Source organism: Montipora capricornis, chromosome 10 (assembly GCF_036669925.1).
Source record: "Montipora capricornis isolate CH-2021 chromosome 10, ASM3666992v2, whole genome shotgun sequence".
NCBI lineage: Eukaryota > Metazoa > Cnidaria > Anthozoa > Scleractinia > Acroporidae > Montipora > Montipora capricornis.
The window spans coordinates 13,583,973-13,599,375 of record NC_090892.1 but is presented as its reverse complement, the minus strand read 5'-3'; the positions used below and the strand labels follow the sequence as shown (position 1 = coordinate 13,599,375).

Sequence of the window (15,403 nt, the reverse complement as noted above, 5' to 3'; positions counted from 1 at the left end):
TAATCAAATTGCAGATCTATTTAAGCTTGCATGTTGAAAACAATGAAAAACAAGACAAGAATACACTCGGAGACTTTTTAAAAATATAATTTATAGTTATTATTTTAATACTACAATTGCCTATTCTTGGACGCGAAGTAAAGATTTCCTCTTAAATGTATTCTGTTTTAATGTTAAATTTTTATTTGATTGTGTCAATATTTTAGCATCGTAAGATGATCTATGACTACTACCAGTCAGAAGGTTGTAATCCGCTGAAGATTTACATTTTACCCTGGATCCAGTTGCCACTGTGGTTTTTTTTGTCTCTGTCACTTAGGAATCTCACCGGATTTTTTCCCTCTCAGAGAAATTCAGGTAGACAACATGTTAATTATAATTACAATAATTATAATATTAATTATAATTGTTTCTGGTCTTAAAGTGCTGCTATGACCAAAAAATCATTTCTCCTTTTGTTTTGGATTTCAAAACCACTATCAATGTTGTTAACTGAACACTAAGAGACCCAAGTTTTAAGCGTTGATTTAAGAAAGACATCTGTTTATTTTAACTGGAATTTTCCTATTTAATTAATGGTCTGCCATTACAAACTTTTAGAGCTTACAGAGCTGGATCAGGGAGAAAATGATGTCAAAGAGGCACAACTGGTTTATTAGAATGCAATGCATGTGTGTGTGGATGAATTAATATGCAGCACTGTGGGTTTCAGGGTTTCAGACTTTTAAACTTGTGTTTTGTGTAATTATGATATTGTTAAGCTGCATTCACACACTGAAATTTTAAGCTTGTGACTGACTATAAAATGATGTCACTTTTCCCTACATCCAATCCGTCAGACTTTGAATGTATGTAATACCCACCATGTAGTAAACTGTGGAATCCAGAACTTAAACTCAAAGTAAACTGCCTTTGGATTATAAAAATCAAAGATGTCAAGCAAACACACAGTCTTTAAAGGCCTGAAGAAAAAAAGGGAAGTGACATTTTGATCATACAGTAGAACCCCAGTAACTTGAACTCTGATAAGTTAACTCTAACTCCCTCGCTAACTCGAACTGAGTCTCAATTCCCTTGCATTTGACCCAACTGTTCAGTAATTTTTACTTGGTTTACTCGAACTCGGATAACTCGAAAACCCCGCTAACTTGAACTAAATTTCGTTTCTCTTGATCAAAATTTAACCCGATAACTCGAATTTCTGGTTCTTATAATTGGCCACGGATGCCCATTGAGATAACCCATGTGCTTTTCTTATCGTGTGATCGAATTCTAACATAGAACAAAGACTGGAGCAATTTGATTTTACCGGTAATTAGTGCAACAAACAGATCATGTATTCGACAGTTATTTACCGATCATAAGTTTAATTTGCACTGTATTGTTTACCGAAGTGCTGAAAATCAATAAGCTATTAATTATTAACCTAGAAAATTGAATAGGTGTTTTAATGGTAATGGTTATGGTAATGAATAATCGACCCCGCTAACTCGAACAGTTTTTCGTTTCCCTTCAGAATTCAAGTTGTTACGTACATGTAGCACTTTAAAATTTGTGTACCATGAAAAATAATTATTAGGAATAATGCTTTCAGGTTGTGCAAGCACCTCTTGTGCAGGCCATATACACTGGGCACTCAAAATAATTATTATAATAATTGTTTTGTTTTCCATGGCCATTCTAAAGATTACTTTATTTACATGTAGCTGAACAACAGGCAATTAGTGCACTTTCCATCTGATTCAGCATCACTTTATTTTTAGTAATGTGTGTACATTGAACATTATACCGTGATGTAGCCCTGATGTAAAAAAAATAACTGTTACTGTACTAAAATTAACATTGAGACAGATTTATGAAGACCCACTCTTTTCCCCTTTTGTGCATCACATCACATCCCATACAGTGTTCATTGTGTAAGTATTGTTTTAGTTTGAAAGTGTTTTATAAGGACAATGTTGAATTCAAGAGGGGAATGTTGGTTGTATAACCTTTAGAGCTATTTAATAAAGGAAAAATTAATAATCACAACGTTGTGTATTTTTTTGTTATTAAGTAAAATTCCTTTAACAATGCAGAGGAGTGCCAATTCAAGTTTTTCTTTTGTGTGTACGACGTATACACACCTTGTCATGCATAATTTTTTTTAAGGACGTTACTGTTCAAACAGCATTCATTGTTGATTTGAGGTTTGGGAAAATTAGTCATGACATTAGAGTACTTGCACTGTTCAAAAAAAGTGTTAATGGTTTTGGGATCTGATTATTATATTAATGCACTATACCCTTAGAATGGAGTTAAGCTCCATCATGTGGAAGTAAACTTAGCGGGGCAGTACCTTCCTTTAAGTTTAAAGTTAGTAAGAATTGTGATCAAAATGAAAGCTAGACTAAAAACTCTCAGTCTAAGTTCTTTGGAAATCAGTCATTTTCTCTTCCATAACCAATCTCCTCAAGGTAGTTTGGCTTGTGAATGTACTTGTCCTTAGCACACCGTAAGATTTCTTGGATGTCATCTTCTGATAATTCTTGCTCCTTTATTTTACAGACAATCTCATTCAAGGCTTCGTTCTTCTTCAATTCGGCCATTGCCTCCTCTTTACTTGTACCTTCAGGTGTTGATTTTCCTGGAAAGGGCTTTCCAGGCTTAGTAGCCAGCATTTTGCTTGGAGATGCCTGTTTTTTCATCAACATAGCTTTGTGGTTGAACCTATCAGCAAATGTGAAGCTTTTTTGACGGGTCACTCTGAACTCATTCTTTTCTTCAGTACCAGGGCTTCTGTCAGCTGTTTTATCTTCAACATCACCACTTTTAAAACCCATGCTTTGCTTCAACCTCTGAATGTCGTCGGAAAACTCGAACATTTTAAATTCGAGTTGTGCAACTTCCTCTGACAGAAGCTGAAATTTGGAGCTCAGTTCTTCAATCTTCAGAGGCTGATTATTCTTGTTGGGTTGCTTGTTTTTTGATACTTCTTTTGAATCTTTTTCAGGACTTTGTGCTTTGTTTTCCTCCTTTCTATATGTAGTTGTCTTCACTCTTACCACTGTCTCATCTGCAGAATTCTCAGAAGAGGATGAGGTATACTCGGGAATTTCCTCCAATTTCATTGCACGTGAGGGTTTGTCTCTCCTGGATCCATCTCTGACGATGCTTGTTTGGTTTTCTTCATCATGAGACTTGGTTTCTTTTCCGCTGAGTTCAACTTCTGAGACTTAAAAAAGAACTGGCCTTTTGAAGTCCTATCAACTAATTTTTCAGCATTTTTGTCCTTGTTATCTCCAGTTCCTGGTTTTGAATTATTGTTAGATTTATTACTCTGTTCAAAAAAGCTAATTGGCACCGTAGGTGCTGCTCTCTTTTTTGGACTCTTAATGTAATCATACTTAGCAAGGGTGTCGATTGTGATGGTTTCAAAGGTGTACTTCCCAAACTTGTTGTCTTCATCCTGTTTTTCTTTGTTGTTCTTGACTAGTGCTCCTTCTACATGTACATGCATGTCAGTGACATCAGAAGTGTGTGTATCTGATTCAGGGCTGCGTTTAGGAGATGATGTCTGCCTTGCTCCGGTGTCTTTCCATTTGACACCGTTCTACTTCCTGGTGTTTTTCTGGGGCTAGAGAGCTTTTCAGCCAGCAGTTCTGTGTACAGGCGTTTAGTTTTGTCATCAGTCTCCCACCATTTATAGGTTGGGTAGTTAGGAGCTGCAGCCATCGACTGAAAAATTCAAATTCAGAAGGGAAATTGTCAATCAATCATCAACTGATCAGCCTACATGTATTCTCATTAGTCCAGATCAGTGCGTCAGTCGTACAAGAAACAGCCTCAGTGAGTTACCAGCAGCTGGAGTCTCAGTCAGCTAGTCTGTCAGTCAACCATTTTAGTCATTCAATCAGTCAGTAAGTCAGTCAGTGAGTCAGAAAGCCAGTGGGTCCATCAGTTTTAATAGTCACTCTGTTTTTAGCTCTTACAACTATAAATGCTGTAAATCTTGGCAGACAGTCAGTCATCTGGTCAATGAGGTACATTAGATTGTACAATCTTGTAGGCAAGGCTGCTGCTGAGCTGGCTGTGTTGAAATTCAGTTGGTCATGTACAGTGTATATAAATTTTGAATAGTACATACAATTGACACATGACTTTTTTGTACACTGTAATTCAATTTGGCTTGTTAGATGTGATGCTTCCATGCCCTGAAATAGCTCATGAAGGTGCACTGTGGTTTCCAGACCTTACTGTGGCTGACCCTACTCTCATACTTCCTTTTGCTGTTGGTATCATTAATCTGTTCAATATCGAGGTTAGTAAATTACTGTTACAGTAATGTTATTGAGCACACCTTCTGCAGATAGAATTTATTTTACAGAAGCTATTGGGGTAACTTCCCATCTTCTTGTATTACAGTAACTGTAACAGCCATAGTCTGTGTGGCTGGTGTTTTGAAGGAAAAGAGAGGTTTCAATTTATTTCTTCGTACCAATTTGTCCTTCCTGTTCTCTTTCAAACACCTTCCACAAAGGTTGACAGCTGTACCATTGAGAATCGTACATGCAGTAGCCAGTAATTTTGTAAATCTGTATGGTCTCTTAAGTGCCACAGAAGAAAACAAGTAGTTAAAACGACTATTGCATTTATTTAGTGTTGTGAAACACTTGCCATATACATGGCTTATATCACCCCTTTTCCAGAGTCACTAGAACCTTCTACAGATGTCACCTCAAAAGTTTGTACATGTAGTTTATCCTCTGTTGACAATGGAAAGCCCTGAGTTTTGGTGTGGTGGGACTTTGCATCTTGCCCCTGTGATTGTGGGCTCATAAATTTCTTTTTTAATATGCTTTTTCAAAGTCCTCCACAAATTTTCATAATAACATAAAATTATTATAAAAAATTAATGGATTCACATACTGTAGCAAATGTTCAATGTTCTGTCTGCGACTGTCTGTCCTCTAGCTGTTTTGTACAGTTGTTCTTTTGTTCTATAATAATAATAATTGTCTTGTTTAAATGTCATTGAACTTGAGGTGCTTGGAACAAATCTTGAAATGGTTTCCAAAACTGCACAAACCAAAAACAAGTCCTAAACCAGTCACAACATACATGTAGTTGTAGCAAAGGGAATTAAATTTTATGAGGATGATAAAGAAATAAATTATAAATTATGTTTTGTAAGAAAATTCTTCATTGGCTTCACTGTCCCACACAAAATAAGATGTGGACGAAGTACATGAAATTAGCAGGTAGAAATTTAGGTGAGAGAACAATGTTCATGAGTTTAATTATTAGTCTGATTTGAATTTCAGTGCAGCTACATGGTCATTCACCAGCAAATAATTTCAGTCTAAGCAAGTCAGCAATTAAATAGCAATAATTCATTACTGATTAAAAATTAAGGAATGGTGTTTTAAAACTTACTGTACCTGAACAAGCCTTTTTGCTGAACTTTAAAGAAATTATTATACTCCCAACTTCTCCTTGACAAGCTGCAGGTTAGACTGTCAACACTCACTCAGGTCTTAGTGAATATCATAAACAAAGGGTGTGGGCTGGTTTTGGAATGAGTTCAGTGTTTGCTTCATCATCAGTCAGGTGAAACTTGGTAGTTTTATTGTTTACAACATGAGACATGGCCTCATTAAGAGGCCAAGGTGTAGTTTGGGTGTGGCAATATTAATTTAAAAACTGGAACTGTTTGGGATTGTTTCACTTTTCAAGAGAAATATTACCGTATTTGTTTTGATGTTTCTACAACAGTAAATGTAGATCCAAAAGAAGAATAAGTTGGGGAGAATTGTCTCTAAAGAAAAGTCTTAAACACAAAGAAGATTCTGTGTGATATTTATGAGGAGAGGAATGTTGAATCTGGATGTTATGGAAATAAACCTGACACAGCAACAGGTGACCAACACCTGTTGCCCTTGTGACTGATCATGGATGCTGACAGAAAATTTAACCTAAAATTTTTTGCAACAAAAATTGAAATGAAATGTAAGAGTTTTACTACTTGATAATAAATTCTTCAGGTATAATTCTGCTACAACTACATCATTGTATGCTTAAAATCTATTGCTCAAGCTGTCATTGTCTTTCATCAGTTGCTATTTTTTGGGCCAACACTTTTACTAAATTGTGTGTCATTTGCCAACGCACTGTTAGTAGTTTGCTGTGCTAGTTGCTACTCTGAAACTAAAACGAGGCAATTTAAATGCAATACAGTTCATTACAAGCCAAGGTCACTGACACATACTAAATTTACATAGCTAATTAAAAATGTTAGAATGGCTAGCATAGTATCAGGCCTTCTGATAGGGTGCGATTAAAAAATGCAAATTATGCGATTTTTTCGGGGCAGATTGTGCGATTAGAGAGGCCAATTATGCGATAAATAATGTAAATTGTGCGATTTTTTTCTCAGCAATTTTAAGCTTGTTTTATAAGGTTTCAGGTTGAGAAAAACACTTTTTTGCTGCCCTAAAGACATTTCGAACACAAAGGAACAGTAATTATGTATCTCGATCGACATTAGTTGGGATAAAAAAAAAGAGGTCTTCTGCACTACCGGTGCACCACGTTAAAAGTTGAAAGGACACAGCTAACATGCCAAATGAATGATCAAGGTGCTTGTCAACCACGAACTTTCGAAGATGGTCAATCACAATAGGGCCATACCCCCATTTATACGAGAGAAAATAAGCCGCGGCTTTCTCTGGCCGCGGCTTACAGAAGACTCCAATGTTCAACCCGTATAAATGGTACAAAATCTATGTTCACGTCTTTTTCAAGCCGCGGCTTATTTTGACCTGGAAATATATATTGTTATAAATAGTTCCTTTGGCGTATTTTGTACACCGTGGCCAGAGTATGCCGCGGCTTATTTTATCTCGTATAAAAGGCCCTAATATTTCACGACCAAAAAAACATCAGTCCATCGTCCACGTGGAGCGTACCTGTGAGGTACTTTCTTGCTCGATCGTCAGCTGTCAGATTGGGCGGAAGGTGGGAACTTCCTTCTTCATCGAAGAAAAAGCGAGCGTTTTCACAACAAACTTATCCATGAGTAAGTTTTTATCAGTTTTCAACGAAAGAAACTACATTTTGCCGAAACAAATCTCTTCTCTAAGAGAAGGCAACATTTCAGTGGTGTGTATATAAGGGCGTGTTTGTGTTGCACCAATAGAAGGAGACTCGTACCAGGTCCCCGACATGAAAAATAAAGCCTTGAACTTCGAATGTTTACGAAATCGAAGGTGACAAAGGTTTTTTAGGCTTTTTCCAAGATAAATCATCTTTAAAATGGTGTAAATTTATGCAGGAATTTCTAAGAAACGTGTTGATTTATGTTTCATTTTATGAATTTTGTGCGTCCTTTTGTGAATTATGCGATTTTTCGTGAATTGTGCGATCGGATGCGATTTGAGGTCGATTGTGCGAAATCGCACCATCGCGTAATATCAGAGGGCCTGTAGTATGCACTAGCAAAGTATTATTAATGGCCCGAAAAAATATTTTGAAAGATAGTCACTTGTGTAAAAAGTTTGTATAATATATAATAAATTATTATGAAATTGGCATTTGAAACACAAAATGGTTTAAGGAGAGAAACATTAACTTCTTTAACTTCAAGAAGGTAGAAAGGAAAGATGGTGTAATTAAGAGCTTGCAAGGGACACCTACATGAAGAACTGCAGGCAATAGATCTTGAAAATGAAAAATATACTGTATGGATAAAATTAAATCCTTTTGGGTGGTAAGTATGGTCTTTCCAAAATATAAAAAAAATTGTTAGACAATGAAGTGAACAAAATTATTTTAGTTTGTATGAGGATTGGTATGCAGTTGTGTTGAGACTACAAAATGTCCTTTTGATTCTTTTATCAGCTTAATGCCCTGCGGCGACAGAAAACCAACTAAGTCTCAGCAGATAGTGACCAACACATTGAGAATTGTGTCAGTGGGGATGGTTTTTGTTGCTTCACAAGTTCCGACAGTAAGTTGTCATTGACCTTACAGTGGCTGGCTCTGCTGTTAAATGACCTAAAAATGGGCTTGCTTTTAATTAGCACTTATTGTGGTATTTTTGCAAGGGATGTGAAGGAGTTGGTTTCGAATTTTGGCATATTAATCACATGATCTCTTGTACATCTTGGAATAAAATAATACAGTAGGTACATTATGAGTGATTTCAAAGTTCTGTAAGTACATGTATCATGAGCCTTTAGGGTACATGTAAGCCAGTTTGAGAACTTTTGAAACATAAATTATTCTTAATCTACTGGACCAGAGGCACGTATCTCGAAAGTCCCAATAACTTTTCAGGCCTGAAAAGCCATTTGCGAAACTGGCAACTGCTTGTTTTGGAAAGCCGATCTTTAAACATGTTTTAAAGGTGACAAAAAGAAAAATTACTGTTAAGTTTGATGTCTTAAATCCTCTTCGTTCTTGAGATACAAAGGGAATTGTGACACCCAAAAACGGCCCGTATAGTTTCGGGACTTTCGAGAAACGGCCCCAGGTGTTAATGTTCGGAATTGTAAGAGAAGGTAATGCGATTTTTGTTGATGAATGCACTCGACAAGTGTGTGATTCCATTAACACATTTAATGCTTAGCTTTACCATTAAGTTTTACAACTGCTTACACAGATTCAATCATCAGCTGATCTAAACATTAACAGACAGTAACACCCCACTATCATCAGCATCTTTGCTTCAATACCTTCCTTAAGTTAATTCCCTAGTGTTGATGAGCCCCTTTGTGCTTGTGTCTGTGTTTGCATATAGTTACATATATTATTTTCCCAGACACTTGCATACATGTAGATCTGTGCTAATTTTGTATTTGCTTTGATCTGGAAACAGAGCAGACCCTTACCAATTCTGCTTTCTAATTAAAACCACCAATACTAACTGACTGAATTACAATTATTACTGCCACAGTAACTGAGACTTAAGTTCTTGTAGTCATATTATTTGAACGCTGAGGAATTTCTATTCATTTGGGAATTATTCTTCAAGCAGCAGACTTTTCTTGAGATACAGGATACTGTAATGCCACAATGATTTTGGTAACCCTAAGAATTTAAATTATTTTCAGGCCATGTCTCTCTACTGGGCAGTCTCTGCGTTCTTTGGCCTGGCTCAAAACATTGCTTTTAAATTTCCTACTGTGCGACGTCATTTTGGCATTCCAAAGACACCTAGTGAGAGTGAGCATCCCATTCAAGACTTGCGAAACTTGGCACGACTGAAGGGAGAGGAGTTTCTGAGGATTCAAAGACAAGGACAACCAGAAAAAAAGAGTAAATGAACAGGAGACCATAATAATCTGGAAGGTGCTGCAGCTGTAATGTTGTGAAAGTTTTTAGAACCAGCAGTGATGCATTATTCAAAGATAGTATTAATAACATTTTTGGTATTTCTATTCTGGACCACCATGCTTCTTCTGTAAAATGACCTTTCACCTTTGTCTAACCTTTAATGCCCTCTGCTTCTGAGATAAACCATTGATAAATATTTCAAAAAATACATGTACATGTACTGAAAACTGAAAATCTCAGTGTAAATAAAAAAGGTAATAAGTCTGTATGTCCTGGAAATATTCAAGTTCTCCTTTTCCCCTGAAGTTATAACTCTTCCTCTCTCTCAAGATCTTCCATTTCCTTTTTAGTTAACGTTCTTCCATTACAAAGGCACGCATGACGCTGAGCTTCTTTGTAGGCCATACACCCCAAAGCATATGTGCCTGAATACAGGAGATCTGCAGAAGACTGACACGCATCAAGCTGTTCTTTTGGAAGGCGATTTCCAAGTCCCGTTAAGAGACACTCGTTGTCAAGGCAAGATTTAAAGTCTTCATCACACTGGGTGCGATCGTTGTTACAAGTGTCATAGCAAATGTCATGGATGTCACAGCATCTAGTAAAGCCAGAGAAGTGGGTAGTATCAAGCTGAAAGACAGGTCAAACATAGTAACAAAAATTATTTCATATTAGTTGTACAATTTGAAGGATTGTACATGATTGGTTTTTGTATTTTTAACTTACTGTAGATAATTTTCCAAAAATAGAATGCTGTCAAATTTTAAAAATGTTGAAGGCCAAAACAAAACACTTAAGAGTAATAATACCTAGTTCTTTTGCCTCATTTTTTGTGACCTGCAAAAATTAGTGGCTTGTCGTGAACCAGAACCAACCTCCCGCAAGTCCTCTGCAGCTCATCCGAACTAGTAATCGGAAGGCCACGGGTAAAAAAAAAAAAGCTTGTATAGTGCCGATATCAATATTGCTATTTTCATCATGGGTTTGACTCGTAGACGCATTAGGATTTTTTGCAAGACTGTATGTCCAGGTCATGCCAGTGATCTCCTCATTCATTGACCAATTTTTGTCAACTATAAACCATACTTTTGTGAATACTGTACCTTGATTCCCATTGAACCACATCCATTACTTGATGGTTTGTGATTTGGATTTGACAGAGGTTTATACCCTATAATAGGAATTAATAGAAAAATTAAATATAGTATGTACATGATTGTACAAGTGAAATGGTTTTTGGGACCTAGTTGTGTAGATGCTTTTTGTGATCCACAATAATTTAATGACATAAATAATCTCAGATCTATGTAAAGATCACTCTATGAGTTGTCCTTGGTGATCAAAGGCCTGCATAATGACCATGGTGCATTTCACCCACCCCTGGCCCCCCACCTCCATGTGAACAGGCCCTTACTGTAACAGTAGTTTACAACATATTAATTACAGCTGTATCCAAATCGCAAAAAGGTTGTTGTAGTCACACCTCTCAGATTGTGATGTAACCCTAACCCAAAAAAGTTAACACTGAAGTTGCCCACGAGAGTTAAATTCTTACTGTATGTTTTAGCCAGATTTGAGAAAAAAGCTGTTTTGTTTGGACCTTTGTACCAAGTCGAGAAATACAGATTTGTTAACTTTTAAGTGTGAATTCTGAACCAGATTGTTTGTATTTGTAAACAACCAGCAATTACAAGATGTTTTCAATATTACCCAATCAATAAGGGAATAACATGACTTTTTGAGGGAATATTGTTTATTTGCGCCCGTGTAGTGTCAATAAACAAGGCCAAATGATATCAAGAATGCGAGTTTTAATAATACAAGCTAAGTGAATAACGAATTCAAAGTCACTTCAAATCATCATGTAAGTGTTGATTGAACAAGCTATTAAAGAATCAACAGTCCAGTGAACTTATTTAAAATTACCGAAAAAATGCGTAAAATTGTCTATAAATAATAGGCATATCACAAAGTTGCATTAGCAGCCCGCTGTGAGTCTTTTGTGGCCCGCTGAGCGTGTGTTTTGAAGAGGCCGATTTTCTATTTGGCCATGTATATTGATAATAATCTCACTTTATGATTAACTTTCATGTAGTTTAATTAACCCATTGACATCCAAACTAGCCTAAACCAGCCAGAGTATTTTTTTACTCTGTCTAATGCCAGACGATTTTACTCGTCAAAGGGGAACCCCTGGGAGTCAATGGGTTAATTAAAACAAACATGGTGTTGGTATGGGGTGCCTGTGACTTTTCTTAAAAGTTTTGGCTTAGGGCCTGTTTATATGGTCTCCCGAGACAGCCCTCCTCCCGAGACAACTTTACCAAGCGTCTATATGAGAATTGCATGACCGAGACAAAGTTGATCCTCCTTAATTATGCATATATTTTAAGACGCATCTTCAAAAAATGCGTATCATCATATGCCTTTCTTTCTTTCTAGTTCGTTTTTATTAAGTATAGTTGAGTTTTCACTTTCAGCAAATGGACTGACAATCTTGATGCAGCAATAATATGTAGTTTAAATAAAAGGCTGTTTCTAAATGAATCGAGAGTTTCTGTTGACAGTGGTGAGAATTTTGGCGGAAAAAAACTTTTAATTCGAAAGTAAACGCTAAACACATGTATAAGCTCCCAAATTGTTGCTTCTTTGATTTTTATTTTATGCGTGCGCATTCAAGATTTTGCTGTCTTGTCTCGGGTGGTCGAAACAAACTGTTTACGTGCGAAAAAGTTGTCTCACCTGCCAGGGTTACCCTACCTGCCGAGGCGAGACAACTCGCCCACCCAAGTTGTCTCGACCACCTCATGTAAACGGTTGATAGAATTTTGTAAACAAATGAGTGGAAAAATATCTCGCCAAGGGTAACTCGGGGGGAGGGTTGTCTCGGGTACCCAAGACCATATAAACAGGCCCTTACCTATTCATATTGGGGGACAGCTATTCTTAGAGTTATTTTCATAGAGTTATGTCATAGAGTTAGAGTTAAGTTTCCAAAATCCTGAATTCAAGATTTTGGAAGCCAACATTCATAAAAGCTATAAACATTAAGCCTAAAAACTTTTTTTTAGGCCTAATTAGGTTAGCTTTTATACATGTTTAGGATACTTTTTGTATTTCTGTATTTCTGAGTTCAAGATTTAGGCCTTCCAAAATCTTGAATTTCCAAATTATCTTGAATTCAGGATTTTGGAAACTTAACTGTAACGTCATAACTCTGTGAAAATAACTCTATTGATAGTCAACCTCAGTGAAATGTTCACATTTGCATCTACTGAGTGTCTCGCATAACCAGGTGAATAAACAAGTGTTATGAGTCCTCTGGGCGACCAATCACTGAATACCATGTCAGTTATATATTACATGCATATGGAGTTTTACAGACTGAGGCTTACAGATTAAGGCAAAGTTCCTAAATTTGTTAAACTTTCTATGACCACAGCCAGTTAAGAGCAAAATGACTAACAGTTAATTTCTAGATAATTTATAAATAAGATTAGCAAAATTTATTGAGCAGAAATGGTTGTGTCATGTGTAGTGCAAATAAGCTTTACTTTAGTTAGACTTAAGGTTAGCAGAGGTTAGTAACCTAGAATAAAACAAAATATTATGGCACAATTACAAAAGTTTTTAAACAAAAAACGTATCAGGGTCTATACCTTTGAAGCTATACGAAGCATCTCTAATTTCATATCTACTGTTTATGAGGTTACGTAGAGATTGCGTTAATAATGTTTAGTCCCTTATTAAAATTTGACCTTTAATAGCAAATTGCAAACAGTGAAACTTACCTTTCGGGCAGCGGAACACACAGTCGTCTCCGCTGGCTAGCTGCCCTAAAATCTTCGCTAAATCTGCCAATCCACCAGAATCAGACGCCACTGCTGAGTCCATAATATATAACCCGAGAAGTAGTAACGAAAAAACCCTCTTGTGGAAGTCGATCATTTCGGCGGAAAAACTAATTAGAAGTGAACGCATGACAATTGACAATGAATCTTAAATATTTAACTTGATCGCTGGCGCAAAATATTGCTCTTTTGTACCTGTAAACCGGTCGAAGAAATAACCGTCCTCAGTCCATAATTAGTCTGTTCTCGTATTTGCTTGTTTTTACATGGCTACAATCTTCCGTATATAGAAGAGGCACTTTTAGCCTGCGAGCAGGCTCGCTCTCACGGAATTGTAACCACTTCTCGCAGGCTAAGGCACTTTAAAATTTCCAGACATTCTTATTTTAAAAAAAACTAATACAATGACCACCCTCTGGCAGTTCCTGTTTCGTAGGAAATTCGTTATTATTTCAGATCTCGTTTTATTTGAAATTTATTGACTATAAATATCTTGGAGGTGGTGACTATTCTGGATTCTGAGGGGTATTCCCTGTAATGAATGATGCAATCGTGCTTTCTTTTGATTGGTTCTCAACACGGAATCACTTGTTCACGTTGTTGCACCATCACACAAAAACTTTGCAGCACGGGCATATAAAACCACCTTTAAAAGGCCTATTTTGTAAATCGCCAAACTTACATTTCAGATGGAAACTGCGTGAAATATTTAATGTTTGAAGGTCTTCTGGTTTAACATTTTTTGATTAGTCAATTTTAGTCGTTTGCGTTAAAAAAATGTGTGGATCGTTGGCTAAAGATTTCCACAGGCTGATGAAAGGCATTGCTAGCTTTTCAAACAATCAGGCCACAGTTTGTCACTTTGAAGAAAATCTCGAAGCTTTTACAGTCGAAATCGTTCCAAATGACGGTGTCTACTGCGGAGGGAAATTCATGTTTGTAGTGAATCCGGAAGATTACCCCAAGTCAGCTCCAAGTGTTACATGTGAGACGCGGATTTATCACCCGAACATTGATCACGGGAGTGGTGACGTCTGCTTGAATTTACTCGAAGAATGGACAGAAATTTACAGCTTAGAGGACTGTGTCCAGGGATTGCTGTTTTTATTTTACAATCCGAACTTAGAAGATCCGCTGAGTGCCTTGTTTGATCCAGATTGCTACAGCTTTGATACGTTCGCCGAGAATGTGCGGCTGTCACTTGAAGGCGGCGAGGTTGAAGGCTTTGCCTTTGACAGGAATCTTGTGAACGAAAATGATGTTGCAGACAGAAACAGTGAGTCTACAAATTTTCAGTGTCAAAATGAGGCCACACTTAACGATGCAGTGTCAAACATTTATGATACAGTTTGCGATGAGCTGAACAACATTGTTGTCACTGGAAACACAGAAACAAACGGAGATTCAAAGGCGAATACAAAGGCTGACGAGACAGGTGTCCTTATTTCGGGAAAAGTCCATCCTCATAGACCAACAGAAGGGGACATGAATGCCTTGGGAGAAGGAATAAAATTGGAGTAAATACTAAAACAAAGTTGACTTCGAAATTGTACACAGGCTGATCACGCTGTTGTCATTGGCCTCTAGTCCCCCCATTTCCAAAGAAGTTCCTTGGAGGATTTTAATGTTGAGGGTGCGCCGATCAAGCGAACTGTTACTACAAAATTGTGCATTTTCTAGAAGTTCTTTTGAACAAAAAAGAAGTAAGAAAACACTATGACGATTGCTGCTATAACTCATGTAATCTGATGAAATCCGGGCTAAGTGATAATTAAAGTGCATCTGGGGCTGTAATGGGCTGACCCCACCTAGGAAAGGAGATGGTAACAGAGCTATTCCAGGAAAAGTTATATCCCATTAAATGTATGTCAGCAACGTCAATAAAAATTTACGTTGCAGGCTGTATGTGAGATACAGTAAACAAAAGCCATTTAAAAGCTGCGGTAATGATTATAGCCTAACGGTAAAATAATGATAACTTCGCACTTTTGAGGGGAGTTTCAGGTATGTGTGTACATGCAGATTTGAGTGGAATTAACGTTGCAGTGTGCATCTACTTTGTTTTACTACTGTACCTTTAGATACTGTATTTCCACAAACCAGAACAAAAAGTATGAAAAGAAGGAGGGGTCTAACCCTAACCCTAACCTCTTGGAAATAAGAAAGTAGTGAGGACTAGGATAATAATAGGGGTGGCGAATGGTTCTTCAAAAACTCCAGGCGCGGATCCAGGGGAG

The 15,403-nt window shown here is 37.0% G+C and overlaps 4 protein-coding genes across 6 annotated transcripts in view; 1 reads left to right on the top strand and 3 right to left on the bottom strand.

Annotated features, from left to right (window-relative positions):
- The window catches only part of LOC138021410 (phosphatidylinositol 3,4,5-trisphosphate 3-phosphatase and dual-specificity protein phosphatase PTEN-like), a 40,638-nt gene that overhangs the window by 5,897 nt on the left and 19,338 nt on the right, over positions 1-15,403 (bottom strand). The gene's annotated exons all lie outside the window — the stretch shown is intronic.
- On the bottom strand, positions 1,750-3,636 carry LOC138021416 (transcription initiation factor TFIID subunit 3-like). Its single transcript, XM_068868283.1, has one exon. The coding sequence runs from the start codon at positions 3,108-3,110 to the stop codon at positions 2,421-2,423; it is 690 nt and encodes a 229-aa protein (XP_068724384.1). The 5' UTR covers positions 3,111-3,636; the 3' UTR covers positions 1,750-2,420.
- LOC138021417 (group XIIA secretory phospholipase A2-like) lies at positions 8,577-13,498 on the bottom strand. 2 transcript variants are annotated; one of them, XM_068868284.1, is made up of 4 exons: positions 13,362-13,498; positions 13,107-13,276; positions 10,419-10,486; positions 8,577-9,945 (listed from the first exon to the last, which is right to left on the bottom strand). In XM_068868284.1, the coding sequence occupies exons 2-4, from the start codon at positions 13,261-13,263 to the stop codon at positions 9,622-9,624; spliced, it is 549 nt and encodes a 182-aa protein (XP_068724385.1). In that variant the 5' UTR covers positions 13,264-13,276; positions 13,362-13,498; the 3' UTR covers positions 8,577-9,621. The 2 variants fall into 2 exon arrangements, with proteins under 2 accessions (XP_068724385.1, XP_068724386.1); XM_068868285.1 differs by lacking the exon at positions 13,362-13,498 and having other exon boundaries at positions 13,107-13,245.
- Positions 13,808-14,824, top strand: LOC138021414 (uncharacterized). The gene has a single exon (XM_068868279.1). The coding sequence runs from the start codon at positions 13,944-13,946 to the stop codon at positions 14,685-14,687; it is 744 nt and encodes a 247-aa protein (XP_068724380.1). The 5' UTR covers positions 13,808-13,943; the 3' UTR covers positions 14,688-14,824.

Coding starts and splice junctions, on each gene's coding strand:
- LOC138021416 (XM_068868283.1), bottom strand. CDS start 3,110: ATGAAATTGGAGGAAATTCCCGAGTATACCTCATCCTCTTCTGAGAAT.
- LOC138021417 (XM_068868284.1), bottom strand. CDS start 13,263: ATGATCGACTTCCACAAGAGGGTTTTTTCGTTACTACTTCTCGGGTTA. Junction 10,487..13,106: donor TGTGTTCCGCTGCCCGAAAG/GTAAGTTTCACT, acceptor TTCCTATTATAG/GGTATAAACCTCTGTCAAAT. Junction 9,946..10,418: donor GTGGTTCAATGGGAATCAAG/GTACAGTATTCA, acceptor CCTGTCTTTCAG/CTTGATACTACCCACTTCTC.
- LOC138021414 (XM_068868279.1), top strand. CDS start 13,944: ATGTGTGGATCGTTGGCTAAAGATTTCCACAGGCTGATGAAAGGCATT.